The sequence below is a fragment of the Protomyces lactucae-debilis genome, assembly GCF_002105105.1.
Source record: "Protomyces lactucae-debilis strain 12-1054 chromosome Unknown BCR37scaffold_12, whole genome shotgun sequence".
Taxonomy (NCBI): Eukaryota; Fungi; Ascomycota; class Taphrinomycetes; order Taphrinales; family Protomycetaceae; genus Protomyces; species Protomyces lactucae-debilis.
The window spans coordinates 322,478-349,909 of record NW_024468004.1 but is presented as its reverse complement, the minus strand read 5'-3'; the positions used below and the strand labels follow the sequence as shown (position 1 = coordinate 349,909).

The following is a 27,432-nucleotide window of genomic DNA, read 5'->3' as shown; positions in this document are numbered from 1 at the left end:
AAGCAGAAAATGTAAAAGCTAAGGCGAAAGCTGAGTCCAGGCAAGAGACCTCCTATAGCCAGGTCAACCGGCTGCTACTGCTGTAGTCGTCGCGGTCTGGAATTCGCGACCGTGAGAGATATGACCGGACGAGCTGCACCCGGGTGTCCTTTGAACACGCTTCAAGTCGCGACGTCACAGTCAAGGACAAGAACAGACACGCTCATGCTCTCCTGCTGTTTCAGTGCTGTATACTAAGGAAGTCAAAGTCCGTTGATAGCCTCTCAAGAGTGTGCTCCTTAAGTCTGTGTCTTTTAGCTTTAAAAAGTCTTCGTCAGACGCGTCTACTGTTCAGGGCCTACAGTGGACGAACTTAGTATTCGCTCATCAGCAGATACGAGCTGAAGTTGCACTCATGATAGGAGGATTCTGTCTACCCTAGTACCCTTGTCTGTTATGATCGTTTTCTTGGCGCACGGGAAAAGAGTCATGACGTTCTGTATGTTCGTTCCACAGCTCTGGTTTCCTGCCCTGAAAAGCTGAGGATGTGGACTAAGGAGGAGGCGACCGCGGGAGTGTCAGAGCTGTGCGAGTGATCTGCGAGGGCAAACTGCTTCTATGCTGTTGTCGGAGGCACCAGGGACGGTCCTCAAGCTTGACCTTGGGTAGAATAGGGCTGACTGAGTAGGTCCGTAGCGTCTAACTTTCATCCGACTCGACTTAGACGTTCGAATGGATGCCAGCTGATGAAGACAGTCTGCTACATGGACTAGCTACATAGATTGATCAATTGAACAAAGAGAGTGGTCAGGGATCAAATTGTGCCTTTGTCAAAGTAGACGAGTCAAATCAGCAAAAGCAAGTAGAGAGATAGACGGCCTAGCACAGGGCAAGTTGCATGCGGGCATCTCGCTGCCTGTAGCCCTCGTCCCGTCCCTTCGTTTGCCTTTTGCTGTTGGAATCGCTGCTGGTACTGAGTCAGTAGTGCACTTGGTGAAGAAAAAGTCAGAAAACATCTCGCAGCGACTCTTCCTCTACCCTCACCATCCACCACCCCCAAACACCCCTTTCACCACACTTTCCCTCCTTCTTCCCCCCTCTACATATCAACCATCATGGAGAACTGTACCGTCTTTGTTGGACGTCTGGCTTGGGCCATCGACGAATCCCGTCTCGCTGAAGAATTTGCTCAATTCGGCGCCATCACCTCAACCAAGGTCATTCGAGACCGCATGACTGGCCGCTCCAAGGGCTTTGGCTACGTCGAGTATGAAACACCAGAGCAGGCTCAAGCTGCATTGGCCATGAGTGGCAAGGACATTGAAGGATTCAACATCAACGTCGACATGTCGCAGCCTCGTCAGACTTCCTATGGAAACGGCAACGGTGGTGGCGGCGGTGGTCGTGAGTACAATGCTCCTCGTGAGCGAAGGGAGTACCCCAAATCAGAACCCTCCAACACCGTCTTCATTGGTAACTTGTCGTTCCAGGCAACAGAGCAAGACATTCAGGAGGCCTTCTCTGGCTGTGGCGCTATTAACCAGATCAGACTCCCCAAGTACCATGACACGGGTAAGATGAAAGGTTACGCCTACGTTGAGTTTGATGACCTCGAGGCTGCCAAGGCATGTGTCAACATGGGCACTGCCAATATTGCAGGCAGGGATGTTCGATTGGACTTTTCTCAGCCTCGTGCTGAGCGATCGTATGACAATGGTGGTGGTGCTGAAGAGGCTGCCTCTGCTGTGCCAGAGGGCTTCTAAAGATCTTTGCCTTGAACTACTTTACGAGATCTATGCGACGAGATATGCGACGATGACATCTACCTTTACACCCAACATTTCCCAACTACAACAACATCAACTACCCTTCGAGCACCCTCCCTTCCTCAGTGGCGAAAGCGAACACAGCCTGAGGAGAGGACTCACACATAACGGCATCACCATTCTTTCACGACCAAACACCCGAGAAGACAAATGATCCCGGGCGTGTCTCTTTCATCTCTCTCTCTCTTCCTACAGGAGAAAGTCCAAAGAGGACACTGACCATCCCACCATTTTTTGAACAAGAGAACGCAGCGATATACAGGAAACATGAGATGATTTTTGACAAAGTGAGCGAGAGGCAATAGCGAGCTGCTGAGAGATGAAACAGACATTTGAGACTATATTCAATTACCCATTGGCCCATTTCTGATTGCCTTGTGCTTGATCCTTGATCTCCGTGTCCCAAGACTGAATCTGTAGAGTCTTCTTGATCTGCTGTCTTGAGTCTCGAACCTCTCGCGCAACGACAACCGCAAACTACTCACAGCGTGTACACAGACAAACGCGCCCCACTAGCTCTGATGAAGCGCTCATGAGTCGTGACAGCATGGCCATGCCGCCGCCCGTATCGCTGCATCTAGGCCAACGCGTCCAAGCAGCCGATTACCCAGGCACCATCTGTTTCATTGGCAACACAGACTTCTCACCCGGCAAATGGGTTGGTGTTGCGCTCGATGTGCCACAGGGTAAGAATGATGGGAGTGTACAAGGGAGACGGTATTTTGAGTGTCGTCCTGATCATGGCGTCTTTGTACGGCCCATTAAGGTCATTGTGCTACAAGATGAAGAGGATGCACCATCAGCACACAGACCTAGCGCTACAACACCGTCCCGGCTTCAACGTTCATCTTCTCGTCAATCATCAGTGAGTACTAGTGCTGACAATGCGGCGCGAATACAGGCAAGTCCTGTACCATTGCAACGACGTGACTCTCTCAAACAAGTCGTCGCAGCAGCGGCATTCAATGCGCCGTCCCCTACGAAACGTACCTCAGTCGATGCATCCCCGGCTCTACGCCCCTTACTCGCCAATCGTCTTTCTTCACGGACAGTGTCAACAACAAGTACAGCGAAGTCTGGTCTGAACAAATCTCGGCACGTCTCAGCAGCGACGTCAGGGACTGCTTCGCCGTCGCCTACATCAACGCGCACAGGCACACAGCGCAGGACAATCTCTGGGTCTGCATCGCCCTCACCCAACGTCCAGGGCTCTACCACCCCTACAAGCCACGCAGCAGCAGTCCAAGCACTCCAAGCAGAACTCCAAAAACAGGCAGACGATGCACGACGCCGCGCAGAGGTGCATAGTCAACAAGTGAGTCAACTTCGACAACAACTAGCGGAGCTGGAGCACGTCAAGGCTGAGTTACACTCACAAACTGCCGTGAAGGAGTCATTGACGCATGAGCGTGAAGTCTGGCATTCCATTCGAGGCAAGTTGCAAGTGAAACTGCAGGAACAGCAACGTGATTTGTCTACGTTACGTGCATCTGTCAAGGATTTACAGAGTAAGCTGGAGATTGCTGTTGAGCAACGACGGGTGGCTGAAGCGAAAGCAGATGCATTACTCAAGGAAAGCGAAGTTCGCGAGGGCGCACTGGATCAAGATGTCCTTGAGATGGCTATGCTTGATCGTGAAATGGCAGAGGAAGAACGAGATCAACTCAGAAATCAAGTGGCTTCCCTCAAGGACAAGATTGAAGAGCTCGAAGTGGAGCTTGCTCTTGCAAAGGAGGAAGGAGCAGGGGAAGCCAAGGATTCTGCGGGAAGAAGTGTCGAAGCACTCGAGATGCAGAATGGTCGTCTACGCGAAGCGTTGATTCGGCTCAAGGAAATCACCACCGATCAAGATAAGCTCATTGCAAACCTCAACCAAGACAACGAATCACTGACTGATAATGCTGCAGCGACGGCAACCAAGGTGCAGCAACTTATGGCACTCAATGCCACACTTGAGAACCAAGTCGAGGAGCTCAAGGTGCAAGTCGATATTGCTGCAGGCTCCGAGGAGATGCTCGAGAACCTGACTGAGCGCAATTTGACGCTGTCTGAAGAGATTGCCAAGTTGCGAGATGAGCTTGCTAGTCTGGAGGCCTTACGCGAACTGAATGATGAGCTCGAAGAGACACACCAGATCACTGAGCGTGAGCTGGAGCAGGAGATTGCATTGAGAGACTTGCTGGTTTCTGAACAAACGACACGTCTTCTCCAGGCTGATGATCTTGCCTCTGATCAAGCACAGACGATTAGCAAGTTTCGCGAACTCGTACAAGCACTACAGGCAGAACTGACGGCCTTGAAGCTGCAAGACCAGCGTGCAACGCAAGAACAACAAGAAAGGTCAGCCAAGCACCAAGCAGTCATCTCGCAAAACCTGCAGTTACAGGCGACCAAGCTCAAAGCTGGACTTGGGTCATTGGCACTGCGCATGGCTGAAGCAAGAGCAGAGGCAGCTGCTGAACATCTACGCATTCTCGAGCAATATCTTCCGACAACGTACCATACCGCAGATGCGTCTGTGGTGCAGGGATACGTTTCGTCGCGTGTCTTGTCGCAGCGCTGTGGTGCACTGCAAGTTTACTTCTTGGAGCGCCTTGAAGACGTCGGCCTGTCGACTGAGACCCTTCTTCAACATTTTCAGATTTTGTTGGTTCTTGCAGATGTGCTTGACATTGCGCAACGATTAATGATTGCTGTGCAGCGAGCACCTGATGAAAAGGCCTTCTTGAAGTTTGCTTCACTTGATGCAGAAGTACAGCCTGCTCTTAAGAGCTTGGACTTGCTCATTGTGCAAATTCAAAAAGACACTTTCCGGCTTGGAGAGGCCTTGCAGACGATGACTCAAGTCGAAACTCTGCTTGGCCATGTTGCCGACAAGTTTGTTGTGGAACCTGTTGAAATGACTGCAGGCGCCACAATTGAGCAGGTCTCGCTGTATATCAAACAATGGTCTATTCTCGTCAATGCACTTACGCGGAAACCAAATTCAGGAGACACCCTCATGGACGCCTTTCGGGAAATTCAGACTATCCATAAGACTGCAGATGCAGCTTTGCCAAAGTTGGATGCGCTCTTACCTGAGCCGGATGCGGACATCACCAGCGCTCTTACCGTTTCACGACAAGACGCTAGACATATCTGCATTGCGTTCTCTGAGCTACTACAAACGTCATCCGCTTTGGACAGCCCGCCTGAGGTGTCTACCGATTTACTCAATCGACTCAAAGCGTTCACAGCCAGCCTAGCCTCTTGTGAGCGTCTGGCCTCCGACACTTCGCAGTCAAAGCAATTATCAACGCCCAGCAATACTGCATGGCTCGTTCGTGCCAAGCTTCTTCGCAGCTTATCGGCCACAGACACCGAGACTGCCAGCATGATTGCAAAGTTGCAACAGGAATCTCGAGAACTTATTGCTCAATCGCATCTTCAACAACGAGCGCTGGCAGAAGAGCAAGTCAAAGTTGTGGCACTCGAGCGCATCCAAGCCGAGCAAAGAGGCCGTCTTGGCAAGCTCAAGGATTTGGAAGTGGCCGAAGAGCAATATCTCGCTGATCGCAAAGCATACGAGGAAGCAATTGAAGAGTTGTCGAATGACTTGGCAAGCATTCAAGCAAAACTCGCAGAAGTCGAAGCCGCTCAAGAGCAAACCAAGAATGCCGGCACAGCATCACTCTTGTTTGGAACAAATGGAGCAGGCGGTGCCGATGTGCGAGAGGTACAATTGTTGCAGGATGCAGTACAGGCATTGCAACGTCAAAATGGAGAGCTCAAGCTACAGCAGCAAGCACACAAAATTGCATTCTTGCAAAACCCTTTGCGTCCAAAGCATGCTCAGAGCAAAGCAGAGACCATCGACAAGCTCAAGCTGGACAGATCAGAGCACAGGATGCGCCAAGCACATGCAAATGCGGTACGGAGCGCTATGCACGAGGTCAAGCTCATTGATATTCGGCAGTACAACCTGCTCAATACCGAGTGGCGGAAGGGCGATGCCAAACCTCAGTACGTCCACTTGCTTTTGGAGGAAAAGATGGCCAATTTGGTTTTGTCTGAGAGACATCTTGCCTCGCTATAGCCTGTCTAGATTTACTGCTTGGCGCCGTAGCGGCTAACTGCTTTTCCGTCTGGAACGTTGAAGAAGACAATCGGTCTCTCGTCACTCTCGTAGGGCTCGTCTACAATGAAGTATCCCTTACGCTCAAATTGAATGACTTCGCCATGTTTCAACTCTTTGACATTAACATCTGCGACAGCCTCAGTCTTGAACTCCGTCTCCTTGGTCATAAAGTCCTTGACATCGTCGCCTTCCTCGAGCTTCTCCTTGGTGATGAGATGGTCAAAGTCAACAAGCGTCACAGCGACTGGCTGAGGCGATGTGGAGAGCCACGTCAGCTTCTTGCTCGTCTTTCTAAAATCGCCCTCCAAATGCAATGTCATGACAAGCTCCTGCACAGCACCATCAGTCTTGATGAGCCTCGTAACGAAGGCATTTCCCCAGTCCATGAGTGTCAGCTCCTCACCTTCTGTGAGGGTGAGTGCATCCTCAAGGTCAATACAAATTTCATTGGAGTACCAAGTCGTCTTTGTGCCAAGGTCTGGATTCTTCTTGTGCTTTGGAATCGGGCTACTGGTAGGCTCTCCGCCGCGTCCCAGGATAGCAACCTTGACGGCACCAGCAATAGCCGTATGCCGTGGGGCAACAGGATCAATAGACTTTTTATTTGTCGCCCAAATAGCGGACCACTCCAGGTTGTTGTTGTTCTTGGAAGGTCCCTGCGAGAGGATGAATTCACGCAAGCCATCCACTTGCATACCACGACGACGCACACCCCGCACAGTAGGGAAGCGCGGATCATCCCAGCCACCGACGTGACCTTGGTCCACGAACCATTGCAGCTTACGCTTCGAAAGCAGTGTCCGAATAAAGTTCATGCGTGCAAAGTCCCAAATGTGCACTCTGCGGAGGTTGAGTTTCTCAAGGAACCATTCGTATTGAGGGTTACGGTCTCGGTACTCGATTGTTCTCAATGCGTGAGTTACACCTTCGATACTGTCGACCAGCGGACAGCAAAAGTCGTACGTTGGGTAAATTTTCCATGCTGAGCCAGTACGGTGGTGCGTTGTCTCATTGACACGGTAGATAACTGGATCTCGCATGGCCTTGTTTGGGTTGTCAACCGACATCTTGGCACGCAGACAATTGGACTTGCCGATATCAGAGGCATGTCGCATCTCAACTGTGAAGAGCTGCAAATTCTCCTCAATAGTCCGCTCACGTCGTACAGAGGCTTCGCCTTTCATACGCTGATCGCGCATCAGCTCTTGTGCTGTGTCGTCGACATAGGCGTCACCTTGCTTGATGAGCTGCACAGCATAGTCGTAGAGTGTCTGGAAGTGGTCTGATGTGTAGGTCAAGACATCACCCTTGATGCCGAGCAGCTTGAGATCCTGAATGATGGAATCTTCAAACTCTTGCTTCTCCTTTGTTGGATTGGTGTCGTCAAATCGAATGATGAGCTTGCCATTGTAGCGTTGGGCAAAGTACTGGTTGAGCATTGCAGCTTTGGCATGACCAATGTGTAAGTAACCAGAGGGCTCAGGGGGGAAACGTGTCACGACTTTGCCGTCCTCAGCATCCTGCAGACCAATCTCGAAGCTGGCGCTTGAAACATTGGACTTTTTACCAGAGGCAAGCTTATCGGCTTCCTTGGTCTTCTTGTTGGCAGCGACAGTTGCAGAGGTCATTGAAGCGAGAGCAGAGGTGACCCATGGGAGAGCCTCCAGATAACGGAACCATCGACCCAGGTTGACATAGGTTTTACGCACGGCACCACTTGCAATAGGCAGGCTACGGAGGATTCCCCACACCGCCAAATCCGCCACAGTGATTTTGTAGCCTGCAAAGTATGTCCTGAGTGCCAGATGATCTTCCATCTCCCCGAGAGCTGGAGCAATTTGTTTGAAATCACCCGACAGCTTGGTCAGGGCAAAGTCAATCCATTCTTCATCTTGCTTGCTCGAGATTTTGGGAAATGCTTGAGATAATGCAGTCAGGATAGCCTTGTTATCCTTGTGCGTGCTACCACTGGATTGCAGCGATGCAGTTGAGTCCTTCTTGCCATCTTCCAAGAGCGCCTTGTCTGCGAGATCAATTTTGACGCTGTCTGCCTCGACAAGATTGGCGTAGCTAGCCACCAGGTATGGAGCATAGGCAAAGGGCTTACCCTTGAGGGCCAGCGTGAGTTCTGCCATGTCTCCTTCTCGAAACACCTATAGCTGTACTGTGCTGGTTTGAGGTCGTGCGCCGTGACTGCTTGGAGCCGACATTTCTTTTCCTGACATCGACAAGCAATGAACACGGTGAACAGATCGAGCCTTAGACAAGCAGATGGCGGATCAGATCAAGGAGGCAGTGGCCGCCGTCACAGACAAGGTGCAGGCCCTGGCAACAGGCGACAAGGCCCCCGCCAACGAGGCGAATCTGCAGCTCGATGAGGTGACAGGCGAGATGGTATCCAAGAGCGAGTTCAAGAAGCGCAAGAAGCAGCGCGAGAGAGACGCAGAGAAGGCTGCAAAGCAAGCTGCGAAGCCGCCGAGAGAGGCTGTCAAGGCCAAGGTGGAAGGCCAGGATGCACAGGGAGAGGACATCTCGCCCAATGAATTCCACAAGATCCGGTCAGCGACCATCAATGCAATGCGCGGCAAGGTTGCTGAGGGAGGCTTGACCCCATACCCTCACAAGTTCAACGTCTCTCATCGCATCCCAGAGTTCATCTCACAATTTGATCATCTGGCTCGTGGCGAGTCGCTGCAGGAAAAAGTCGTCTTTGTGGCCGGTCGTGTACACAATAAGCGCGAGTCTGGTGTCAAGCTCAGGTTCTACGACTTGCACGGAGAAGGTGGCAAGATTCAAGTCATGTGTCAGGTACAGGATTCTGCAGAGGGTCTTGACTTTGTCGCCATGCACGAACGCATCAAGCGCGGAGATATTGTCGGTGTGCGTGGACACCCTGGACGCACTGCTCCTCGCGGACGCGAAGGTGGTGAGCTCAGTATCTTTTGTGCAGAAATCATTCTGCTCAGTCCTTCATTGCACATGCTGCCTAAGGCGACCAGTGGGCTGAAGAACCAGGAGACTCGATACCGGCAGCGGTACCTCGATCTCATCATGAACAACTCTACGCGCGACAAGTTCATCACGCGCACGCGGATCATCAAGTACATTCGCAAGTTCTTGGATGATCGTGACTTTATGGAGGTCGAGACTCCCATGATGAACATGATTGCCGGAGGTGCCACCGCCAAGCCATTCATTACGCACCACAACGAGCTTGACATGGACATGTTTATGCGTGTTGCCCCTGAGCTCTACCTCAAGATGCTCGTCGTTGGAGGCCTTGACCGAGTGTACGAGATTGGACGGCAATTCAGAAACGAAGGTATTGATCAGACACACAACCCGGAATTCACTACATGCGAGTTTTACCAGGCATACGCCGATGTGTATGATTTGATGGAGATGACTGAGATTATGGTCTCCGAGCTTGTCAAGGAGATCACAGGCAGCTACGAGATTGTCTACCATCCTCAAGGCCCAGAGGGCGAAGCCATGCACATCAACTTTGCCCGTCCATGGCGACGAGTTGATATGCTTCCCTATCTGGCAGAGAAGCTCAAGGTTGAATTTCCACCTGCCAAAGATCTTCAAACACCAGCCGGCAATGAATTTTTGCGCCAGTTGTGCAAGAAGCACCAGGTAGAGTGCTCGCCACCCCACACTAGTGCTCGTCTGCTCGACAAACTTGTTGGTGAATTCATTGAGTCTGAAGGTGTCAGCCCTCTGTTTATCACCGGTCACCCACACATGATGTCGCCGCTTGCCAAGTCGCATAGAGACGTACCTGGCATTTGTGAGCGTTTCGAGGTCTTTGTTGCCACAAAGGAAATTTGCAATGCCTACACGGAGCTGAATGATCCATTCGACCAGCGCGCCCGATTCCAGGAGCAAGCCGCACAAAAGGATCAAGGTGACGATGAAGCACAGCTTGTGGATGAGACATTCTGTACCAGTCTTGAGTATGGACTGCCGCCTACCGGAGGCTGGGGTCTCGGTGTTGACAGGCTGGTCATGTTCTTGACGGATTCGAGCAATATCCAGGAAGTCTTGCTCTTCCCTATGATGAAGCCGCTGCCCAAGTGATCTAGATTGCTATAGAGTATAGTATGCCTACTATCGCCAATGCTATGGAAAGTACTGAGTGTGCAGAGACTGTTCCCGAGACACGGACTGTGGCGTCATGCTTTGGCGCAGCTGTATTGGCATTGCTCAATGCTGAACAAAAGTTGATTCCGTCCTTGTAGAATCGGATACCAAGCATGATTTGATGGTCGATATCGGCAAACGAGACGGAGCTCTGGTATGTGCTTGTACCGCATGAATCGCAGGATGCTGACTTGACCGTAGTATTGCCGCTTGCTGCGTTTGCTTTGGAGATATTCGAAACTGGTATCTTGGAAACGATGAGAGGTACCTTGGAAGTTGTTTGATTCTTGACGACAGATGGGTGTTTCTGGCTTGTGTTGATCATACGCTGGTAGAAGGGCACAATATAAGTGAGACCGGGCAGGTACAAGCGATCGCGCTCTGAGGACCCTTGGCTCGCAACCTTTGGTGCGATGGGCTGACCAGGGATGATCTTCTGAATGTTTTGGTCAATGCCGTCGTCACCTAAGGTGTCTACCGTGTCATAGTAACAATCGATGCACTCTGTTCCTCGACAAGTCTGGCATGATTGTCGTTCTGGCCTTGCCGGATCAATAAAGACGGGCTCAGGGCTCTGAACTGCCATTGGCGGCGAAGCACTTGCGGGCAATACTTGCGATGCCGGATCTTCAGGAACAGCGCCGGGGACAGGAGGCGTAGCGGCAACAGACGACGGACTGAAAGCGGCTTGAGGTACAGGCATGGCAAAAGTGGTCTTCGACCCACTGCATCGGCGATCCTCCTCTCCACTACATTGGAAGACGCCTCTGCCACCGACCGTTTCATTGGATTGGAATATCTCAACGCCAGCATGCACATAGCCTGATTTGCGGTTCAGAACAATGGGCATGATATCTGAACCATGCGTGATGCGTAGATAACGAGCTTGGCCATTGACCTGGAAGAGAGAGTCGATGTAATTGGCAAGGGCAAGATTGCCAACGCGGGGTGCACCATAGGTGATGGTCTGTATCGCCACACTCCCAGATAGACTTCCACTGAAAGCAATAGCCGATAGCAAGGCAAAGCAACCACCAATTCCGTGCCCAGTGAAGGTGATGCCATAGCCCTTCTTGTTTGCTAGAGCTGCCTGAATGAGTTGGTCGAGCTCAGTGTACTGCAAAATAAAGGCAGCCAGGATGTCACTGTTGATGGCAGCTTCTGTAGGCGCTTTAAAGTTGACCATGGGCATCGCAGTCGAAGCTTGAACAAAGCTGGTCCGCTGGTCGTCCAGTTTCACGCAAGAAAGACCATGCATGAATGGATCACCGCGGAACGCAACAATAAACTCTCGATTGGTGTCATCTTGTGCGATATAGCCTGCGGAAAGCATACTTGAAGTCTGTTGCCCAGCATTCTGCCCGAATTGTTGAATCAGCTCGGCGCCGTTTGGACTTCCACATGATGCAACATAGGTGGCGGAGCAAAATTTGGCATAGCGTAGCAAAGTTGTGTATGTCGCATCTGAAATTGTTCGAAGGTCGCCCGGTATTGGAACTTGCGCTGGATTGACTCGTGCTGTAGATTGACCCGGCTGCACTGAAGCTTCCCCTTTACCGATTGGAGTTTTCGGTTCCTGACCAAAGATTGCATTGAGACCATCTGCCGAAGCAGCTTTACTAATGGCCGTGACATTGGCGTTCGTCGAATTGATCGTCGTACTGTTATTGAATAATGGCACGCTGCTGTTGATGAGCGGCAGGTCAATTAAATGTAGTCGACGGACGAGTCTTTGGGTCTCCAGGAAGTCGGCGGGCGTTCTGGCAAAGAGACCATGGAGGGCGACATAGTGTAAGTGCGACGATGGGCTGCTCGTCTCGACCGCTTTGTTCTCTGCAATGCGCTGATGCCCGACAGGCACTGCAGACAAGAGAGTAGCAAGTCGGTCAGCCGAGTCGGAGGGGCGTGCATAGAGAGCTTGCAAGATTAAATGAGCGAAGCGCATGAGTGTTGATGAGCATCTGGACGGTCTGAGCTTAAGTGAAGAGGGATCCTAGCACAGAGCACAGAGCCTGCATCTGAAGCGCGACATTTGAGCAGGACCCGTTTCAAATGGGCACGGATGCTTGATCTCTGCCTGTTACAGGCCAATATTGGTCACAACTTCAGCGACTCAGTTGCCACAGGGGCTTGATGTCAGAAGTTGACACTGGGCCAGATCACAGCACTTGTAGCTTGCCACCTGGCTCGAGCTGCGCGTTACACAAGCCAATCGCAGCTCACAGCCTTCAGCAGGCGATGTATGCTATTTTCTGAAATGACGAAAAGTCCCAAGACAAAGTAGCTGTGTTGGCTGGGAGAGCATGACACACACGCTGCAAAGCCCTCAGTCACAATGATCGCCAAGCAGTACGCCCTCATAAGCGTAGAGAGTGGCCATAGGTATAGCGTGTGTATTCGTCGCGTCGCGTCTCTCCAACTTTTTGTGTGCGCGAAATTCGAAAACAAACACACTTCCACCAGCTACTGCTGGGCTGCCCTCTCTTCTCTTGGTCTTCACCCTGCAACCCCTACTGCTTAACATTGTAAACACGCCTGCTTCTCTTCATTGCTGTCATGGACGACGCCTTTGCAGGCTTTCCGAGTCCAGGTCGTAAATCTGTCCGGCGCACGTACTCGCATCGAGGACAATGCTTGGCTGACGCACTTGCATCGCCAGGCCTGCCTACACCTCCAGCTTCCTCTTCTCCGCCTGCATCGCCTGCTGTCATGTCTCGCTACGTCAACTTTGGCACACAACCAGCTTCAGCGCTCGGCATCCTAACAGATCGCTCCAACGCCTACTCATCGATATCGCAGACACGCCAACAACAACATCATCAACAAACGAAGTCTGCGCAGCTTGTCAAGAAACGCAAGCGAATAGAACCGTTGTCTTCGTCATCTGACAAGAAGCCTTTGGTTCAGATGCAGCTCAATTTACTACCTGCACGCGTGACGTGTGCCGCGTGTGGCATGTCATACACCAGGACCGTTGCTGTTGATATGGAATTGCACGCAGCATTTCACAAAGCCGCCTTACATGGTGTTGCCCTTCCAGCATCCCTTGCAAACTTGTCCTCGACATTGAGCAAGGGCGTGCAAATGCCTAGCATCAAGGGCGCCATGCTAAACCTGATTGCCTATCGTTCCGCAAGACCCGGTGAACGAGCCTTTGTCAAACGCGTTTGTGAGATGGTCGATGTTGAACTCGGCTCAACGCTTCCACCATTGGAGAAGACGGCCTTTACCGCATTCATTTGTTGTCTTGCTGGTCGCTGCATTGGATTTCTTCTCGTCCAGCAAATCACGGAAGCCATGCCCATGACCAGCGAGCATGAACTTGACTTGACGCGCACGAGGAAAGCAGTGCTTGGTGTGAATCGTATGTGGACAGTCAAGTCGTATCGCGGCAAGGGTGTCATGCGCGCTCTCCTCGATTTCGCTCGAATGAAATTGGTGTTTGGGTGTCCGGTGGATATTCATGAAGTTGCCTTTACGCAGTTAAGTGGGTCTGGCGAGATGCTTGCCAAGGCGTACACGGGGACAAATGAGCCGTTGATTTACAGGGACTAGTCGCGAGCTGTGTGGAGTACATGAGTATCATAGTTTCTACGAGTAACACTACAGACAAAGAGCTACAGCAAACAAGACGAGACCCAAGCCGGCCGATTGCAGTGACGATGCACCACCCTGAGAAACAACGATCGAGCTCGTGTTGGAAGTACTCACGGTGTTTGCCTCCACTGCGGGCACACTCGCACTGTTTGAGACTGCATTGACATTCGACACAACAGATGCAGGTGTCACGAGCGTCTGTGCAGCAGCAAGCTTGTAATTGATCAGCGTCTTGACTGTCTGCATCCAGTTAGCTCATGATTGTAGAAAGGTGAGAACTGATACGCTATTTGGCGGGTTGACAACCATACTCATACCGGCTTTACAATGCGTGCCCTGCGAGCAATAAAACCACAATGGCTTTGTATCATTGATGAGAATCGTATAAGTCGATAGAAAACTCGCATTCGCTGCAGTGGGCATATATCCGGAAAAGATGCCGGCTGGGGTACTGCCGTTGGCTGGCAAGCGCACACAAGGTTTGTCAAAGGTTGATTGGACGACTGAGTGGTTCTTTGGGTAGAAGACAAACATAACACGGTCGCCCACCGCAGCATTGATGGTGTCTGGGTTGAACGTCAGGTCCGTCTCACCGACACTGACCTCAAAGAGCTGCTGTCCTTGAACAAGCGGGGTCAGGAGAGCAGTAGCAAAGAGTGAGAGAGTGAAGCGCATGTTGGAGTAATTGATGAGCAAGATTGAACGGATGGAGCTTATAAGAGCTCAAGAAGGTCGATGCGCAAGAGCTGAAGCAGGACAACGTTTGGGCTCGAGCCTCAAATCTCTGTGCGCTGCCGAGATGTGAGAGCAATGACGAAGCAGAAGGCGTCTAGGCAGAAGCTTGTAGCGCAACAGAGCAGAGCACATCCGACAAGGCCATCTACTTTTTGCGCTTCATTTCAGGCTTTGCCAGCTCGGCCGCACGGTCCTTATCACCCTTGACGGACTCTTGCTTCAGGATCTTGAGCTTTGCACCGGCATTGCCAGCCAGCGAGGCAAGCTTGTGTTCCATCTTGCCATTCTGCGACTGCGAGTACTTGGCAACGCGGGTTTTGGTCTGCACGGCGCCTTGCTTCTTTGGTGGAATGACACGCGTACCGCGTTTGACGGGCGCCTTTGAGCGGCCACCGGATGCTGCTGTTGTCTTGAGCTTGCCTGCTCCCTGGACCATGGCTATGAAGGTAGACTTGAGGAAGTGTAGGTCGCTGCTTGTCTGCACTTGGAAAATATCAAATTCGCTTGGACACCGCGACACGACTGAGCAGGACGATGCGCTGGGATTGTACATAGCTTGATTGCATATTCATTAGTAGTATAGTCTGTACAGACACATAAAGAGCCCTGCTCCTACAACCCAAGCACATCCCGCACATTCTTGCGCACCACCCGGACATACTGCTTGTTATCGTCTCGCCACATCTTGGCCGCGTCGATATTCGCCGGTGACTCGTCATTGGGTTCAGCCAGCATACTCATGACACTCAGTAGGACCTTCTCAACGCTCTGGACGGGACTCCACCGCTCACTTGCCTTTTCGTAGCCAAATTGATCATCACCCGGTGCATGCAAGATGGAGATGCAGACATCGCCAGACGGATAAATGTTGGGATGAAATAAGGCGCATTGAAATGTCATGGTCGGCGGAGAGAGTGGGTAGTCTTTGGGGAATTTGAGGATGGCAGGAAACAAGCCGCCTTCAAAAGGTGAGTCATCGGGCCCGGCGAGGAGGGCTTCCCAGAGATAGAAATTGTCCTCTGAGATGGGACCTGCTGTGATGCCGTCTGGTGGGTTGGTTGTGAGGTCTTGGTACTCTTTCATGAGCCGCCGTACGGCCGTCATGGCGTGAGTGAGTGAATGAGTAAATGAGTGTGCGGGTGTGGGTGCTGTCGCGTTGACGTTTGCCAGAATCGATTTGGCGCAGGCAGCAACATTCAAGGGGAAAGCTCAGCAAGATTGGCGGCTACAGCTACGGGAAGACGCTCTCGTGTGTGACAAGAGCTCGATCACATCTGCACGTCTAATCTCATGGCTGGGTTGGTGATCGTGCCTGTCGAACGTTCCATCCATAGCCCGAGTATGCAGCACAAGAGGTATCTTCAAGAATGACGGACCGTTGCTTCAAGCAGATGCATCATGGTATCATGACATTGCCACGGTACAATGGACATAGTGAACAATGCGTCTCATGTCCTTCTGGACGCTTTACCAAGTCTAGCTCATCAAGTGTGGTGGTCTCAGTCAAGTCCTCGAGCGACCACAAACGCAACAATTCCCCGCTGCCAACCGAGAACCCCGACCAACCCTCTTATAAGACCAGCTCTGTCGCCTGCCCTCCGTCTCTTGTATCCAGTCAGCCGCCAGATCACACGAAGCATGACGACACAAGGGAACGCCGCGAGTGCAGAAGCTGAAAAGCTCATTCAACGCAACCCGCATGGTGATTTCAAAAAAGTCGAGGCAGGTCGAGATGCCTACCCGGCGCGTCCATGGCAGCAATTCCAAACACCTCAGCCGGATTGGCAGCCTGGCGGTGGTGCCAACACGCTTGCTGGTGATTGGAAGACTAAGAAAATCATCGACATTGATCCCTATGAGGAAGGACGACCGGCTGCGTTCAACTACAAGATGCTCATCTCTGCCATCACGCCACGACCGATTGGTTTTTTGAGTACGTGTAGCCATGATGGCTCGAAACGCAACTTGTCGCCCTTTAGCTACTTCCAAATGGTTAACCATGATCCTCCCATCTTTGCCGTTGGTTTCGCTGGTTCGATTGAGCGTGCCAAGGACTCACTTCGGAACATCATCGAAACAAAAGAAGCCGTCATCAATACCATTTCTGATCATTTCATTGAAGCGGCCAATTTCACAAGTATCAATGCACCGTATGAGGTGAGTGAGTGGGCATTGTCGGGCTTGACACCCCTTGCTTCCCACAAGGTGACACCACCACGCGTTCATGAGAGTATTTTTACGATTGAATGCAAGCTCGTTGAGCACAGAGAATGGAAGAACCCTCAGGATAAAGTGACGGGCGTAACAATCTTCCTCGAAGGTGTCTTGTTCCATGCACGGGAGGATGCCATCAATCAGGAACGCAACTTGTTGGATCCTGCAGTCTTGAGGTCGGTGAGCCGGCTGGGTGGTATCACGTATGCTACATGTGTGGATGGATATGAGCTGCCTCGACCTGACTTTGACAAGGAGCAGGCAGAGGGAAGACTGGAGGGCCTGATTAGAGAGAAGTAGAGTAGATGGCAGGAAGGTCTCTGTAGAAATCCATCTGATTTAAATTTTATTCTACGACAATCTCAAGGCCCACGGTCGCATCGTCATCTGCTACGCTCCCTTTCTCACTCTCCTGAGGGAGCATGAAGAATCTCGATGGTGCCGCTGGCTCGTCCCTGCCATCCAGTCAGTCGACCAGACGTCGCACACCGCAAGTCATCGCGCATCGTGGGTATAAGCGACTCTACCCAGAAAACACTCTCCTTGCCTTTCGCGAAGCGCTAGGTCCTGGTGGTCATCACTGCGATGGCATTGAGACAGACGTCCATGTCTCTGCCGATGGTGTGGTTGTGCTGAGCCATGATTCAAACCTGAAGCGATGTTTTGGGGAGGAGGGCAACGTGGTTGCTTGGCCTTGGCATGCTCCTAGTGGAGGAAAAGCACTCGATTCTCTACGAACGGTTGCTGAACCCCACGTTGGTATGCCGCGACTGGTGGACGCATTGGCGATGCTGGAGGAAGATGCATTCAAGGATCGTTGGCTATTACTGGATATCAAGCTAAGCAACCACGTCGATGTCATTGGCCGCATTGCACATGTCCTCAAGGGAACACAAGGTGGTCTACAATACTGGCAAGATCGTATCGTCCTTGGCATTTGGCATGACAAGTTCCTCTCACATTGCCGACAGCATCTCGATACATTTGCCATTACACATATTGGTCTGCATACGAGCTATGCGAGTCGCAAGTTTCTCCACAACAAGGCAGTGACGAGTTTCAATATGCAATTGTATGCACTTGCGTGTCCTGCAGGTGAGCAATTTGTGAGGGAAGCGCATGCACTTGGGAAGCAAGTCTTTGTGTGGACTGCGAATGACGTTGATTGGATCAGGTACTGTCAGCATATCCTGCACCTCGATGCATTACTGACGGATGACCCGGCGTTATGCTGTTCACTGGTGGACAATCACACTACTGCTGGAACGAGCGCGACATTTGATACAGCTGTGTTTTGGACGCAAAAACGTCGATGGACTGCGTGGTTCTGGCGGAATGTGCTGTACCTAATCATGCTGGCCCGGATTTACTGGATTTACCGCGACACATCGGGGAAGAAGAAGAGAAAGAATGGTCTTTAGAAGGGTGACAAGAGTGAAACGTTTTTGTCTACATGAAACACGAGTGTGCTGGCAACATTGGAGAGACTGGAATTATAATGGAATTTGTGAAAGCGCCGTCGCTCTGGAAAGGAATGGAAGGGACTGTCAACAGAGTAAGTCTGGGCTACAATGCCTGTTGCGGTACCAAGGAGTGTTTGAGGGGAGATGTGGCCTTGTCTTTTGCCTTTCCCAGCATCTCCATGGCGAATTGCGATGGTGTGCGTCTTGGTTTGGGTTTGATGCGGTTACTGGCTTGTTGCGGTTGAGGCCTGAGGATGGCGCGCTGTGCGACTTCACGCTCGAAGGAGGTCCGTTGCGGTGGCCAGCTTGATTGTGGTTGGAGGGAGGATGCTGGGCTTGTTGGTGTGGGTGGATCTTGCGCATAGATGGGTGCGTCGTAGTTTGGGAGTATACATGCGTCGTCGTCTTCCTGCACGTTGTCCATGAAGCTGAATGGCATGTTTGTCCTAGGCAGTGTATATGGAAAAGAGGAGGATACGGGCCTTGTATATGGTCAAGTTGCTCTTTGTTTCCCAACGCGAGCCCTCAACCAAATCTCAGCCAGACTCATCCATCATCGCCCACCATCCCGGCTGTCAATCTGCCGCACCACAAACTCGAGATCCGGGGAAGTCATGTGACAGAGCCTTGGCAGCAGCAGATAGATGGCGTAGATAGAGTGGAAGTGCAGGCGTGTCTCGGCATGACCACCAGGGCAACTCGGCAGCAAGTACTTCCGGCTTCTTCTCTTGTATATCCCCGGTTTCTATGACTGCCAAATCTACCTGCGCTGGCAATAGCTAGTCACAAAACAGGTAGCTTCTACTCAGCTACACAGTGATGACCCATAATACCCTCCATCCATGCGACAAGGACCAGCCTCTCAGCCTTTGCAATGACCCTTCTTCTGCCCTGTTTTGAGCCTACTGCCATGATGACATAAGACACTACAAGACAAAGACAAAGACAAAGCAACTTCACCACAAAGCAAAAGCATCGCCCTTTCGCGCATGTCAGCAGCAGCAGGCGTCAGATCCATCGACGCAGCACGATCCTACTGTCGCCAAATCCTACAGACCTTCGACCACCCTTCCTACCTCCTTGCCGCATTCCAACCAGCTCGCAGTCGTGATGCATTTCTTGCTCTACGCGCCCTGAATGTCGATTTGGCACTCGTCCCAGACCAGGTCACGCAAGTGGCCGTAGGGAAAATGCGTTATCAATTTTGGACAGAGACGGTGGATCGTTGTTTCAAAGGTGATCCACCAGCCCAACCTGTTGCCGTTTTGCTAGATCATGTCTTGCAGTCTGGTATTCAACTCACAAAACCCTACCTCCTACGAATCATTGCTGAGCGGGAACGACGCATTGAAACTATGCAGTTTCATAACTTGAGTGCATTGGAGAGTTACGCGGAACGGACCTACTCGACGCTCTTGTACTTGGACTTGGAGTCCCTCGATATTCGCAAACCAGAAGTCGACGAGATTGCACAGCATATTGGTTTATCCATGGGTATCGCCTCGACGCTCCGTGGGATCCCGTACTATGCAGCGAAAAAGATGGTGCCGCTTCCAACAGATATTTGTGCAATCCACGACGTCAAGCAGCAGGATATACTGCGTCTTCAAGGAAAGACTGGTGCCTCTCTCTCAGGCCTACAAGATGCCGTGTTTGACGTTGCCACCCGTGCAAACGACCATCTCATCTCTGCCTCTACAAAACTCGCAGCATTGCGTTTGAAGTGGAAGGAGCTAGGGAGACTTGCCATGCTTGCTGAAGTGGAAGCAGTCGCATTGAATGCAGTCCCCAGTCAGATGTTTCTACAGCGTCTTGAAAAGGTCAATTTTGACCCGACTCGGCCGTCATTGTTGAAGCGGGAGTGGACAATGCCGTATAGGCTATGGCGTGGATTCAAGTAGCATCGATCAGCATTGACAGCATAGCATTGCATAGCATCACATAGCATTTCTTTTAAAATAGCGCGTCTTGGTCCTGAAATGCATCTTGAAAAGTCGCGTCCTACAGTCGCGTCCTACAACACCTCAACAGAAGGACACACGCAGTCACCCTACCATATCATGTCCACAGGCCGCTCGCCGCCTGCTTCTGCCGACGCAGCACTCTCGCTACCCGACCAAAAGAAACCCAAAATCGAACAAGGCTCACCTATGAGCGACTCAAAACAAGACATCCCAGCTCAAGTGGGCGGCATTGACACGGCCCTGCTACGTAAACTGCCACGCGCAGCTCTACTGGATGTACTATACCAAGCATTACCTACCAGCACGGCATTGCAAGCGATTGTTCTTGAGAAATTACAGACCGCGACACTCCTTGCTGCGGATACAGTCGAGGTAGAAGATACACTCGAGGAGATCGATGGTACCCGCGGTGATGAATGGGAAGATGCCGAGTCGGGTGATGACAATGATATGACGGAACCTGAAGATCTCTCAGGTGAGGAGGAAGAAGAGGAAGATGAGTCGCATCTCGATGAACGACTACGTGGATTATCACCCCTTGCAAAGCTCATTATGGAGATTATGAATTCTGCACCGGCGCCAGAAGGGGGAATGCCGTGGCGCGAGTTTGAAGGGATTTGGCCACCTGTCATGGGCACGGTCGCAGAGGCTATCAAGGAGTGTCGAGATCGTGGTGTCTTGGTCACGGCAGACACAGACGACGACTTTGTGGTGTCGACTATGCCGATGGCAGATCAGGCAGCTGTTTGATGGCAGATAGCTGCAGGCAAGATTTCTGATTGCATGTATAAGGAAGGTAGAAATTGCCATGACTTGGTGCCCGTTGCAGTGCATCTCATGAGAGTCGCGCAACCTGCACCTTGACCTGCACCCACACAAGCTCTCATCGCTAAGAGACCGCTCAATTCTGCTCAATCATGGGCCAAGACGCTACCCTGACCTATGCTACTATCTTTGTCCTCCTCATGACCCTCGCGGCAGCTCTCACTTTTGTCTTTGCCTTCACGCGCGCAGGAAGGCTCGTTGTCGACAATACAAAACTGCGCCTACGCAGCCTCGTTACAGGCGAAGGCCGCATCAGGCTCTCTGAAGACCCCCCTGCGTAAAGCCTTCAGGGACTGAATCGATGAGAAAAAAAGGTTTTCCCTTGTTTGTCGAAACCCCCCGACGTCAAGCTGAGCAGCGCCTTTGCCATTTTTGTTTCATAAGTTGCTTGGGTCGGTGCGCAAGCTTGCCTGGCGACTGGCGACTGGTGCCTTGTGTCTTTCAATGGCGACGCCTGCAGAGGCCTATGTACAGACTGCGCAGCCGGCTGTCGCAGCAACTACCCCTTTAGCGACCAAGAAGCAACGTCAGTGGCCATTCCCAAACACGCGAAAATGGTTCATGCAGCGTAGCCTAGCGACACGTATTCAAATCGCAGGCGGTATTTTTGTCTTTGTGCTGGCGAGCATCTTGATTGCCATCTTCTCGCACCGACTACAGAGGAATCTCGACCCTATTGCGCAAAAACTGCAGCACATCAAGGCTGGTTGGCTGATTGTCTGCAGTCTCATTGCCCTCGTCTCGATACCACCGCTATTCGGGCATGAATTTCTTGCTGCCGTCTCAGGTTTCGTGTATGGCATGTCAAATGGCTTTCTCATGGTCATGATAAGTTCCATTGTTGGCGAGTCGTTCGTTTACTTTGGCTTTCGCTACTTCTTCAAAGGCCAACTCGACCGGTTTCGTGAGCGCCACAAGGAGAACTATGGTGTCTTTGTTGGCGTTGTTGAAGATGGAGGGTTGCTGATGCTCTTCTTGATACGGATGAGCATCATCCCACCACACTTTAGCACGCCCTTGTTTTCAAGCTTGGAGACCATCACCTGGGCACGCTGGATGATGGCCAATGCTCTTGCCAGTCCAGTCAAGTTCTTTCCACCAGTCTATGTTGGCGTCTTGCTTAGAGACAAAGCACACAACTCAATTATGGGAAATATCGCATTCGTGCTATCGACACTCATTACAGTAGGTACCATGTGGTTCATTGTCAGAGCGTACCGGGCCAAGAGGCAATCCATGGAAGACGCAGCACGTTGTGAGGAAGTAGCAGAGATGGAGATCATTCCTGATCCCGCAGCTGCTGCAATGTCGACCGCATCATCACAACGTCGGAAACCAGTCATCTACGAGAGTGACGGCACCCACGCGCAATGGTCTGCGCCCAAATTACCACCACCGGCAATCATCGTCACACACTAATTTTCCGTCTTGTCAAGTACCTGCCGTGGCGCTTCTCCCTTCTCGCATAGCTCTTGTAGATTCAACTTCCGCAGGACGTCAAACTTCTCAACAACGCTGACCCCGAGAAACCCGCGAATCGCTTCAATGAGAATAATGCAATCGTATGCTTTCAAGTTGACTTGATGCGCACCGAGTCGCATGACTTGGGAAGCAGTCTCTGGAATGACCATATCGCGCGTGAGCTGATCTTGATTGCGAAATGTCGGCTCGACTCGATACTGACGCTTCACAATTGTTTGCCGTTGTTCTTCATCTGTCTTTGCAGATGATTCGCCAGACTCTGCATCGACCCCTGCTGCATTTGGATCGCGACAGCTAAAGACACTAGGCAAGACACGCTCTAGACAGGTCTTGAGACCCGTAATGCTCGCATCAGCAGAAGCAGAAATGGGTGTCAATCTGCGCACAAAGCGACCTCCGAGCTTCTTTCCTGGTTGAGCGAGCTGTGCTTGACATAAATCAGCAACCAACAAGACTGGGTTGATTTCTTTGGCTGTTTTGATGAAGACAACGCATTCGAGATTCGTTTTGAGCGGTATGAGCAAGGCTGGCTTGCCTTTTTGTGGAGCTCGTGCTTCTTTTAGAGAATCAAGCTCTTGTGCAATGGATGCTTCGATATCTTCTTCTGCATCCGAGACTTCGACAGGGGTCAGTTCTGGAAGAGCAGCTTGCAAGGACTTGACATAGTTGCTGTCGAGAATCATTTCTATGGCATCTTTTTCAGCAGCTTTCTCTTTGCCACGCACACAAGTGACAATGACACCGACGGCACCAGGCGTCAGTTGGTTGAAGCGATCATGCTGATATTTCTTGGAGCGGCGGCCATCTTTGGCCTCTGATTTGCGTTTCTCCCCACCTTCAGTCATATTCGACAGCAGTATTACAGTGTTTAGTGAAGAGTCAAGGATAGGCGCTCGTTTCATTTTTGCTGTGGCGAGATAGCCGACCGCACGAACGGCAACCACACCAACTAGATGTGTAGTTCTAAGTGCTGCTAGATATGGCGCTTCTGATGAACATTGAAAGCTGGAGACTATGCCAACCCACCCTGCTGGACTAGCTCGGCTCCCATTGTGAGCCAGCTGCGAGGAATCGTAATATTCTGCTCTCTGCCCAAAAACTCATTGAGCCAGATCGGATTGGTCAACCTTGGTCTGCCACGTAGCGTCAATGGCAAATCTGATGTTGCCTTAGGATCAATGGCATCCGTCAGCTCCTTATCAGTCTGCAGCATCGCCAAATTTGCATGGCCCGTTGCTTTGAGATGAGTAGTTCCTGGATGGAGGGCAACACGATCAACTTGCACCTCCGCAAACTCCTTTCCGTTGTGAAGAACAAACAATCCAATCTCTCCAAGCCAGACACGAATCGTGTATGGTAGCGAAAGATCTACCGAAGCTGCTGCATTGACAACGCTTCCATTCTGAACTTGCTTGACTTTTGGGTTTGTTACAAACTTGGCGAACTTCATAAAGTCTGGCACCCGGGGCGTAGGCAAGTTTGCTCGCTGCACTTTTACGTGTGCTTCTCGGGCAAACAGCTTGACTGTCACGTCGCCAGCCAGAGATACCTTTGGACGAGCGTGTGCATGAACAGATGTCTCAATCATGTTCAAGAGGGAGTCAACATTGCCCGGATCGTAGCGAATCCCGAATCGAATCATGTCTGTATTTGCTGCAGTGGCAGGGACCGCGACACGCATGATTTGATGCTCGAAAATACTGTCCATGATTGTCAAATTGAATGGCTCGACGGAGATGAAGCTTGGACCTGGTCGCGTGTTGCGCATGGCGACATCAAAGCCGTCATCTCCAATTGAGATGATGCTCAAGTCGAGAACATCAGGGTCTGGCTTCCTGTTCAAGTCCAGGATATCTGTGATGCTGCGATGCCGAAGATGCTGCTCGACTTGGGCCAGCTGGCTGTGAATCGTATTTCGCACAATGACAGGCCAAAACATAAGCACGGTAAGGAAACTACAGTCAGCTGTGATACCAATAGGTGAGGTATTACATGAAAAGGATGAAGACGTTGGAAATGAGGAAAATCAGGGTGGGCCACTTCTGCAGCCATGCTTTGCGTGTGGGATCTGAGAGGAAGGGAATAGAACGCTTTGCCCAATTCGCATAAGGGTCTGCAGTTCTGCAAGTCTCTGCTGCTGCTGTCCGCTTGGTCTTCGTTGGCTGAGCTGCTCCCATGTTATTGAAAAGCAGAAGTGGCGCTTGCAAGTACAAGACTGCCTGTACAAACGACCAACGTTTCACTTGTCCAACACTATCGTGATAAATTTGGCAAACATCTTGACTTGTCTTGACTTGTCTTGATCCGTTTGAACACCATCAACAAGAAGCTGTGCTGCTTGCGCTCTTCACTCGAATCAGGGCATTCAAATGTGAATCCTGGTTGCGTGCCATCTCGTAGATTTGCCTGTTCACATCTCGAGCTCAAGTAGTTGTACAGCTCGCCCAGGTGCTCCTCAAAATCCTCAAACTCAGAGTTTCCTTCATCTGCTGACTTCTGTTGTACAATCAGAGCTCATCTTGACCAATGTCAAATATCAGGCTAGCTGGTAAAGTAGCTCTCATCACTGGCGGTTCGCGAGGCATTGGTCTTGCAATCGCCAAAACCTTTGCTCAGCATGGCTCTAGCTGTACTTTGATAGGACGAAAGGAAGGATCACTGCGTGAAGCAATCAAGCAGTTAGCCTCGAGTGAGGCCCAAAAGCATGACATACTTGCTTTTGATGTTGGTCATGGACACGCATGGGACTCTGTCGACAAGAGTGGCAACCAAGTTGACCTTCTTGTCAATGCTGCCGGTACGGATGCCTTCAACTAGTTGAGCTGACGGTAGGCATCACACACTACAGTCTCCTGCCACGCACGCCACAGCATGTCATGGACGAGATTGTGCAAGTCAACCTGCTTGGTACCATCTATGGCTGTAAAGCAATCAGCCGCAAGATGCTCTCCAACAAACAAGGTGGATGCATCATCAACATCTCTAGTGCACTTGCACATCGAGGTGGTGCTGGCAGTAGTGTCTACGCAGCAACAAAAGCCGGTCTCTTGGGCTTCTCGCGAGCTTTGGCAGAAGAGCTGGGGCCACGCGGCATTCGTTGCAATGCAATCGCTCCTGGCTACATCGAGACAGACATACTTGCTGGTAAGCAACATCTCCTTAGGGAAGGGTTCCAGCTGACTCCAGGAATGACAGATTCCCTGAAAAGCCAGGCTGCTGGCAAGAGCAGTATCGGTCGTATTGGCACTGCAGCTGAAGTGGCCGATGCTGCACTCTTTCTTGCTACAAATCAGTTTGCTAATGGTATGACTCTCACGTTGGACGGAGGGCTCAGCTATGCCTGAACTCAAGTTTGTGACTGCGCCTGCATCTGCATCATTGTTCGAGGCAGCTATCAACTCTTTGAATAAGGCGATGCAGCATGGACGATTCGATTATCGACAATCTCCTCGACGAATGCTCGCAGCTTCGTGTCTTGATCGTCGGCGCGTCGCGTGGGAAAGCTCAGCTCATTCGCGAAGTGTTTGGCGTACATCGCATCACGCGCTATCCACCCGACTTTTCGCGTGACGAGGAGATTTATTCCAAGGAGAATGACCTTTTCATTGCGCATGTGTTTGATTCATTCGAGGGCGTCGATGCGGTGCTCGAAAGGAGAAAAAGGGGCGAGCCGGATGAGGTGATACATGCTATTTGGCACTACATTGATGCGCAGGATGCGGTTGAATTAGTGTCGGGCTCGAGTGAGCTTGCTTGTCCTGCGGCGGTTCGCAAGAGTGGTATCCCCGTGCTGACGATCTTTGGTCGGTTCGACAATATCGTGACACGATCAGAGGCGATAGGTGCACTGAGGCGGCAAGGCAAACCGTTGTCGGACGGGGACAAGGCGGATGCGGTGCACATACGGTCAATTACCGAGGCGATTCAGCTCTACTTGATGCAGTATCCCAAAACTACAATTATCACGAGCAAATTGCCAGGCAGCAAGCTCAAGCTCGTGGATGTCATGCTTGCTCAGCTCAAGTCAACACAGGCAAAGATGCTCTTCATTTCTGCACAGCGTCTGAGCGCTAGTCTCAAACTCGACACGTCGCTCTCAATTGCTATGAAGCAGTTCCTGGTTGCTACCATCAGTAGTGCGGTCCCCATTCCCATACCCTTTGCTGGATATGCGACCACGACAGCAGTGACTGAAAATATCAAGGCAGACATCGTCAAAGTCTGGAACTTGCATGATCCAGAGATCTTGCTGACTGGGACACACGACAATACGACCATGATGGATACAATTACAGCTATACCGGTTGAGACTGCCAAAATGCTCGTCTTCATGATCCCAGGGCTCTCTCAGATCAAGGGCGTGCTCTCGTTGCCAAAGCTGGCAAGGACATTGGGTGGGCTGATGATTGACTTGGCGCTCATTATGGAGCGATTGTTCCTGGCAACACAGCTTGGAGCGGATATCGGCGAACTCTTGGCTACACCTGCCCGCCTCCAAGCAGCACTACCAGCCAAGCTTGAGTTGCTCAACGGAGAACGTCCATTCAGTCCTGAAGTCCTTCGAGCGAGACGGGAATTCATGTCGCCGCCCATTTCAAGACCTGGCACGCCGTCGAGAGTTGCGCCTGTTGCAGTGGATGCTCGACCCACACCACCGCCAAAACCACCTCGACCGGGATTTGCTGTGGCGACGCCGCCTGCGAAACCTCCGAGACCGTCTCCTTTGGATGCTTGTGTCACGACGCCGCCCGCAAAGCCTCCAAGGCCAGGACAAAACTCACCTGCTATGAGAACGCCAGTTGCTCGTCAGCCAGTCATCACAGCGACGCCATTGAAAGAATTGACGAAGGACACACTTGTTCAACCAGCTGCATCGGCAGTGACACGAGAACTGTTGGATAGCGTAGTGAGGGGATATGAGCCGACCAAGCAGCTGGTGGCAGCCGAGCTAGAGACCTTTTTTGATTTTGAGGAGGGTGGATTGACCAAGTCGTTCAAGAAGGACACGGTACAACGCAAGTTGAGCGAGATTGTTCAACGTCATCGACTGAGCGAGGCTTTCTCGTGATCTGTAGAGTAAAGGG

The 27,432-nt window shown here is 51.5% G+C and overlaps 17 protein-coding genes across 17 annotated transcripts; 11 read left to right on the top strand and 6 right to left on the bottom strand.

Annotated features, from left to right (window-relative positions):
• Positions 1–1,094: 1,094 nt before the first annotated feature.
• BCR37DRAFT_348488 (uncharacterized protein) lies at positions 1,095–1,742 on the top strand (the record flags this gene model as incomplete). Its single annotated transcript, XM_040867847.1, has 1 exon — positions 1,095–1,742. One exon carries the CDS (start codon positions 1,095–1,097, stop codon positions 1,740–1,742), a length of 648 nt encoding a protein of 215 aa, XP_040724609.1.
• A 610-nt stretch (positions 1,743–2,352) lies between these two features.
• On the top strand, positions 2,353–5,750 carry BCR37DRAFT_387991 (uncharacterized protein; the record flags this gene model as incomplete). The annotated part of the gene is made up of 2 exons (XM_040870582.1): positions 2,353–5,503; positions 5,536–5,750. 2 exons carry the CDS (start codon positions 2,353–2,355, stop codon positions 5,748–5,750), a joined length of 3,366 nt encoding a protein of 1,121 aa, XP_040724608.1.
• A 136-nt stretch (positions 5,751–5,886) lies between these two features.
• Positions 5,887–8,475, bottom strand: BCR37DRAFT_60483 (putative glutamyl-tRNA synthetase, cytoplasmic). Its single transcript, XM_040872383.1, has one exon. It carries the CDS (start codon positions 8,055–8,057, stop codon positions 5,892–5,894), a length of 2,166 nt encoding a protein of 721 aa, XP_040724607.1. The 5' UTR covers positions 8,058–8,475; the 3' UTR covers positions 5,887–5,891.
• Positions 7,730–10,139, top strand: BCR37DRAFT_380839 (uncharacterized protein). The gene has a single exon (XM_040869567.1). It carries the CDS (start codon positions 8,194–8,196, stop codon positions 10,003–10,005), a length of 1,812 nt encoding a protein of 603 aa, XP_040724606.1. The 5' UTR covers positions 7,730–8,193; the 3' UTR covers positions 10,006–10,139.
• Positions 10,140–10,389: 250 nt separating this feature from the next.
• Positions 10,390–12,013, bottom strand: BCR37DRAFT_414177 (Alpha/Beta hydrolase protein; the record flags this gene model as incomplete). Its single annotated transcript, XM_040872260.1, has 2 exons — positions 10,390–10,396; positions 10,437–12,013. 2 exons carry the CDS (start codon positions 12,011–12,013, stop codon positions 10,390–10,392), a joined length of 1,584 nt encoding a protein of 527 aa, XP_040724605.1.
• A 515-nt stretch (positions 12,014–12,528) lies between these two features.
• Positions 12,529–13,859, top strand: BCR37DRAFT_380837 (ESCO1/2 acetyl-transferase-domain-containing protein). The gene has a single exon (XM_040869566.1). It carries the CDS (start codon positions 12,625–12,627, stop codon positions 13,621–13,623), a length of 999 nt encoding a protein of 332 aa, XP_040724604.1. The 5' UTR covers positions 12,529–12,624; the 3' UTR covers positions 13,624–13,859.
• Positions 13,728–14,545, bottom strand: BCR37DRAFT_60487 (Cupredoxin). The gene has a single exon (XM_040872384.1). It carries the CDS (start codon positions 14,338–14,340, stop codon positions 13,921–13,923), a length of 420 nt encoding a protein of 139 aa, XP_040724603.1. The 5' UTR covers positions 14,341–14,545; the 3' UTR covers positions 13,728–13,920.
• A 79-nt stretch (positions 14,546–14,624) lies between these two features.
• Positions 14,625–15,544, bottom strand: BCR37DRAFT_380836 (ubiquitin-conjugating enzyme/RWD-like protein). Its single transcript, XM_040869565.1, has one exon. The coding sequence runs from the start codon at positions 15,502–15,504 to the stop codon at positions 15,013–15,015; it is 492 nt and encodes a 163-aa protein (XP_040724602.1). The 5' UTR covers positions 15,505–15,544; the 3' UTR covers positions 14,625–15,012.
• A 494-nt stretch (positions 15,545–16,038) lies between these two features.
• BCR37DRAFT_348389 (uncharacterized protein) lies at positions 16,039–16,914 on the top strand (the record flags this gene model as incomplete). Its single annotated transcript, XM_040867841.1, has 1 exon — positions 16,039–16,914. One exon carries the CDS (start codon positions 16,039–16,041, stop codon positions 16,912–16,914), a length of 876 nt encoding a protein of 291 aa, XP_040724601.1.
• A 122-nt stretch (positions 16,915–17,036) lies between these two features.
• On the top strand, positions 17,037–18,035 carry BCR37DRAFT_404758 (PLC-like phosphodiesterase; the record flags this gene model as incomplete). The annotated part of the gene is made up of 1 exon (XM_040872064.1): positions 17,037–18,035. The coding sequence occupies one exon, from the start codon at positions 17,037–17,039 to the stop codon at positions 18,033–18,035; it is 999 nt and encodes a 332-aa protein (XP_040724600.1).
• A 1,031-nt stretch (positions 18,036–19,066) lies between these two features.
• On the top strand, positions 19,067–19,978 carry BCR37DRAFT_387982 (isoprenoid synthase domain-containing protein; the record flags this gene model as incomplete). Its single annotated transcript, XM_040870581.1, has 1 exon — positions 19,067–19,978. The coding sequence occupies one exon, from the start codon at positions 19,067–19,069 to the stop codon at positions 19,976–19,978; it is 912 nt and encodes a 303-aa protein (XP_040724599.1).
• A 97-nt stretch (positions 19,979–20,075) lies between these two features.
• On the top strand, positions 20,076–20,875 carry BCR37DRAFT_380833 (uncharacterized protein). The gene has a single exon (XM_040869564.1). The coding sequence runs from the start codon at positions 20,138–20,140 to the stop codon at positions 20,789–20,791; it is 654 nt and encodes a 217-aa protein (XP_040724598.1). The 5' UTR covers positions 20,076–20,137; the 3' UTR covers positions 20,792–20,875.
• A 591-nt stretch (positions 20,876–21,466) lies between these two features.
• BCR37DRAFT_330867 (uncharacterized protein) lies at positions 21,467–22,114 on the top strand (the record flags this gene model as incomplete). Its single annotated transcript, XM_040866995.1, has 1 exon — positions 21,467–22,114. A coding segment is annotated over one exon (648 nt), but the record flags the coding sequence as incomplete, so codon positions are not given.
• On the bottom strand, positions 21,956–23,229 carry BCR37DRAFT_380831 (uncharacterized protein). The gene has a single exon (XM_040869563.1). The coding sequence runs from the start codon at positions 23,191–23,193 to the stop codon at positions 22,282–22,284; it is 912 nt and encodes a 303-aa protein (XP_040724596.1). The 5' UTR covers positions 23,194–23,229; the 3' UTR covers positions 21,956–22,281.
• Positions 23,230–23,234: 5 nt separating this feature from the next.
• BCR37DRAFT_59018 (uncharacterized protein) lies at positions 23,235–24,724 on the bottom strand. The gene has a single exon (XM_040872377.1). The coding sequence runs from the start codon at positions 24,285–24,287 to the stop codon at positions 23,361–23,363; it is 927 nt and encodes a 308-aa protein (XP_040724595.1). The 5' UTR covers positions 24,288–24,724; the 3' UTR covers positions 23,235–23,360.
• Positions 24,725–24,874: 150 nt separating this feature from the next.
• Positions 24,875–25,692, top strand: BCR37DRAFT_348451 (uncharacterized protein; the record flags this gene model as incomplete). Its single annotated transcript, XM_040867846.1, has 3 exons — positions 24,875–25,145; positions 25,181–25,492; positions 25,544–25,692. 3 exons carry the CDS (start codon positions 24,875–24,877, stop codon positions 25,690–25,692), a joined length of 732 nt encoding a protein of 243 aa, XP_040724594.1.
• A 77-nt stretch (positions 25,693–25,769) lies between these two features.
• Positions 25,770–27,416, top strand: BCR37DRAFT_393592 (uncharacterized protein; the record flags this gene model as incomplete). The annotated part of the gene is made up of 1 exon (XM_040871330.1): positions 25,770–27,416. One exon carries the CDS (start codon positions 25,770–25,772, stop codon positions 27,414–27,416), a length of 1,647 nt encoding a protein of 548 aa, XP_040724593.1.
• Between the last annotated feature and the right edge of the window lie 16 nt (positions 27,417–27,432).